At 53.6% G+C, this 4,426-nt stretch overlaps 1 protein-coding gene across 1 annotated transcript; it reads left to right on the forward strand.

Annotated features, from left to right (window-relative positions):
• The first annotated feature begins 877 nt into the window (after positions 1-877).
• Positions 878-4,202, forward strand: LOC133269044 (RING finger protein 223). The gene has a single exon (XM_061453042.1). It carries the CDS (start codon positions 1,011-1,013, stop codon positions 1,851-1,853), a length of 843 nt encoding a protein of 280 aa, XP_061309026.1. The 5' UTR covers positions 878-1,010; the 3' UTR covers positions 1,854-4,202.
• Positions 4,203-4,426: the final 224 nt, after the last annotated feature.

Here is a 4,426-nt window from a genome sequence, read left to right on the forward strand (position 1 = left end):
TCAGTCCAGAGCTGATGCTCCTAAGATGCATCTTTAGCACCATGGTGCCTGAAGCATGGGCCTTTCCTGCCTAGAACCATTCCCACCTGCAAGTGCATTTTCAGAACTACACATGAATAATTACTTTTATGGCCTCTGCTACAGCTGAAGATAATGGATTTACTCTAGACTTCCCTAATGTGACAGAGCAGAACTGGATTTAGTGAAATCCACCTGATTGTTTAACATATGACATCAGAAGCTATGAACACTTTATTGTTTGGATTGCTTTTCATCAAACTGGGCAAAAGCTCTCCATCTTGTAGCCATGTCAGTATATAAATAAAAACATCAGGGGCTACTTCTGCCTCTGGTTTCCAGAACAAAACACCTTTTATTTTCACTGTGCATAATGAAAGAAAATCACCATGCACAGGAGGTTCTTCCCGAAAAGAAATACATGTTAGCAATGCACTGAACGGATGTTAACCTGACATATTAACCCTTGATTAGCCGCGTTCGCTGCCCAGCGCATGTTTTGTAATCCCAACGCACAATCACACTGGGTAACCCTCATAAACTGTGCAATCAACAGAACGATGACAAAAGCGCAATTCAGGACTAAAAAGCTACCCGGAATATCCCACCTACGGGCACCGCGGCTGCACCGGCAGCCCCCTCCAGCTGCCCCGGGACGCGGGGGGCCGCGCCGGGAGAACGTCCCCGCACCGGCGGCGGCTCCCGGAGGCGGGCGGCGCGGATCCCGCCCCCCGCCCGCGACAGCCGCCGGCAGCCGCCAGCAGCCCCCGGCAGCCGCCAGCGGGCGGGCGGCGCAGGCAGGCGGCAGCCTGCCCTCCTTCGCTCCCTTCCCCCCGCCTCCCGCCGGCCCGTGCCGCAGCCCGCGGGCGCGGCCAGGAGGCGGCGGGGCCGCGGCTACCCCCGGCTCCGCGCCCGCCTTGAGGCGCGGCGTGGCGCGGCCCCGGACTTTCCGCCTTTCCGCGGCTTTCTGTTCCCAGCTCCGGCGAGATGTTATGGCAGAGCCGGCGCAGAAGGGCGGCGTAGGGCAGGGCGGGCGGCGGGAGGATGAGGCGGCGGCGGCCGCCCCCAGCTATGAGGACTACGAGTGCAAGATCTGCTACAACTACTTCGACCTGGAGCGGCGGGCGCCCAAGCTGCTCGAGTGCCTGCACACCTTCTGCCAGGAGTGCCTGAGCCAGCTGCACCTGCGGGCTGCCCAGCAGCCCTCCAGCGATGAGCCGGCGCCCGGGCCCGGCCGCCCGGCCGGCGGCTCCCTGGCCTGCCCGCTTTGCCGCCACCGCACGGCGCTGCCCGACCACCGCGTCCACGGCCTCCCCGTCAACACCAAGCTGGCCGCCGCCTGCCCGCCGCAGCTGCGGGCCCGCGACCCGTTTCCCCAGGACAGCCTGCCGCCGCTGCCGCCCCGTCGCCCGCCCCGCGCCAGGGAGGCGGCGGCTGCCCTCGCCTCGCAGCCCTCCGCCGCCGCCGGCCGGGCCGGGCCGCGCTCCTCGGGCGGCGGCTACGAGAGCTGCCAGAGCTGCAAACGGGCAGCGCTGAGCGCTGGCTGCGTGTGCGTCGTCGTCTCCTTCCTCTCTATGGTGGTGTTGCTTTTCACCGGCCTCATCTTCGTCAACCAGTACGGTGGCGACGCCGGGCCAGGCGCCTCGGCCTCGCCGTCGCCGGTGGGGCCCATCTGCCTGTCGGTGGCCAGCATCCTCGCCCTTTTCTCCGTCGTCGTCACATGGCTCATCTGCTGGCTCAAGTACCGGCCCGAGGCGGCGGGGGCGACTGGCGGGGCGACAGCCAACGGCACCCCGCGGGGCCGGGCGGCGATCGCCCGCAGGAGCGACACGTAGCACCGGCGGAGCGGAGCGGGGCCGGGCCGGGCGGCGGCGGGCGACGAGGGTCTGAGCTAGGATGGGCGAGCAGAGCGGAGCGGGCTGTAAGAGGACCCGCGGGTCGCTGTGAGGGAAAGCGCGGCCGGGCGGCCCTGGGTAGCAGGAGCGGGTGGGCCGCGGCCCTGCTCGCAAGGTCCCCTTGTCTAATCGGTGTTAGCTCGGACACGGGCCAGGTCATGGCAGTCCTGAGTGTAACGGACCTGCCCGGGGAGCGGCGGGACCCAGGCACCGGGCAGGGGGACACGGTGTGCCTTGGAGCCAGGCCGGCCCCGCGGCTCTGGCACAGTCCCAGGTGGTGGGGATGGTCTGCAGGGGCGAGGGGCCGATATGGAGGGAGGGAGGGCAGTACGCGTCTCTAGCAAAGATATCTCGAAGATCCTCCCCGGGGAGCTGGGGCTCCGAGGCTGGCGGCCGCGCTCCTCGCCACCTCGGTTGGGAGCGCACCGAAGTTTGGGTGCTCCCTGGTGCAGAAGGACACGTTCGCAACTGAAAGCAGACTGGCTTACTGTTGCCCCCACCTGGAAGATAATTGGAGAGATTCGCTGTGATTAGGAGCAGAACAGGATCACGGTGTTAAATGCGTTGTGTTTTCCCTTTTATGAAGTTAACAAGTACATACAGAAGAAGCTGTAACATAAATGTATTATCTCGAGGAGACTGAGCCAAAGTTTCCCTACAATGTATTGAGTACGGTTTTGTTATAATTTTATTAGGAGGCCATCGGGCCCTCTGCTGGTTGCTTAAAATAAGCTTTCTTATTTAATTCTTTGAAATTCTCATTTAATGTGGGAGACTGAAACAGTACAGTGCACACTTAAAACAATTTATGGAAGATGATTTAATTAATGGAGCTCTAAAATAGAGCTAAGAGACTCCTGTGGTAGAGAATAATGTTTCACTGGCCACTGATTCCAATTTTTGCACAGTGAGAGAAGCCCACATTAAAATATGGACTTTCATCATCACCGTAAAAGTGGATTGCGGTAGCATAATTTGTGTGTTGAACATTTACCTTTGAGGTAGCTGTAATAAGACGGTGGTTTTCCTTCTTGGTAAGTTTCTGTTCTGTGTTACGAGTTTCTGTAAAGGCCGGTAGAAGATGATTCTGTCCTGTGAGGTTGGAACATCAGAGATGTCTTTGAAATGTAACAAGATGCTCATAATCCGAAATGGAAAAACGTTGCCCTGCAGCTGGTCTTGTAGTATATTAAGGAGAGCACTCTACATAGATACTGTTCTGTGTTGCAGGATAATTCATTTGGTGCCTGAATTTTTTTAACTTAATTACTTATAATCTATTATATTGGGAATAAGATAATGCTGCTTATTCCGTGTTTCGAAACAGTACTGTAATGGAATGAGGTAATTATTTTCGTGCTTAACAATTCAAGAATTTTATGAGTGATCTTTTAGTATGTGTATTTTGCAAGCTGTCTGCATGATACTCTGACACGTATCCTCTTAATAGACCTTTACTTGACCACTTCTATTTATCACAAGTGCAAAGGAATTTACTATGTAGAAATGTAAAGACAGCGGGTGAAGTTGTGTGATGTGTTTTATGACTGCACAAGTGGTATGTGCTGTGCATTGTCTTGGTCATCACAAATCTGTGAAAAACAACCCCCTGGCACCCCCACCAGCCCAAGTGGTATTTATACAGACTCTGTTGCGATGGATGCAGTTCATGGGAACAGTGTATGATTTTTGTGTCACTTATGTCTATTTAAAAAGATCCGCACCAGCCTTTTAAAGTTGTATATCAAAACATAAAGGTCCTGAGGAGAAAAATTACTGGGTTCAGCTGTAGTTCTGACTGTGGTTCATGTCTTTAGACCAGTGTTTTCCAACTGAGAGTTGCTCGTTAGCCGTGTAAAAGGTGTATGCCTCCTAAAATCAGGCCTGACCATTAGCCCCTGTTGACTTCAGCAGTAGTTGTGGATGTTCTGCACCAAAGAAAAATCATGAGACTTTTGTTTAAGCATCTAAATGAGAATTTAGATGGTTGACTTCAGGTACAAACCTTTGAAAATTTTGGCCTTAACCTCTCTGTTCTTCAGTTACTGCATCTGTAAAGTTTGATAATAGCATTGACCTACCTCACAGGCAAGATGTGAGGCTTTATTTATTAAAGTTTTTAAGCAATTGGAGATCCTTGAAGAGGAGGTGCTATAGAAGTGAAGTATTATTATAAATGATGCTGTAGTAAGAATAAATATATGTAAATTAATGGACATAAACAGCAGCAATGTTTTCTGAGAAAAATAAATCTATAAAATATGTACATGTGTACATCGTATACGCCAATATATGAATTACCTGTTTGTGCTTCTACTGCAAACACAGCATGCATATCCTCATTACTGTTCCATCAGGTGAGCGCCAGTACCTTGCAGTTCAGATAAGCCGGGCCAGCAGTCACTGCTATGACTCCATCTCATGCAGGCATGCTGAAACCAGCTCTGAGGGCCCGTAAAGCTCAGCTGGAGCTTGCTGCATAGTAGTTCTGCATTGCTTTATTCCTGTGGGCT

This window comes from Pezoporus flaviventris, unplaced genomic scaffold, assembly GCF_033815535.1.
Source record: "Pezoporus flaviventris isolate CSIRO_AGI_PZ_B2104156 unplaced genomic scaffold, CSIRO_AGI_Pfla_v1 ptg000013l, whole genome shotgun sequence".
In the NCBI taxonomy this organism is placed as follows: Eukaryota; Metazoa; Chordata; class Aves; order Psittaciformes; family Psittacidae; genus Pezoporus; species Pezoporus flaviventris.

Bases quoted from the DNA above. Each gene is read 5' to 3' on its own strand.
- LOC133269044 (XM_061453042.1), top strand. From the start codon at position 1,011: ATGGCAGAGCCGGCGCAGAAGGGCGGCGTAGGGCAGGGCGGGCGGCGG.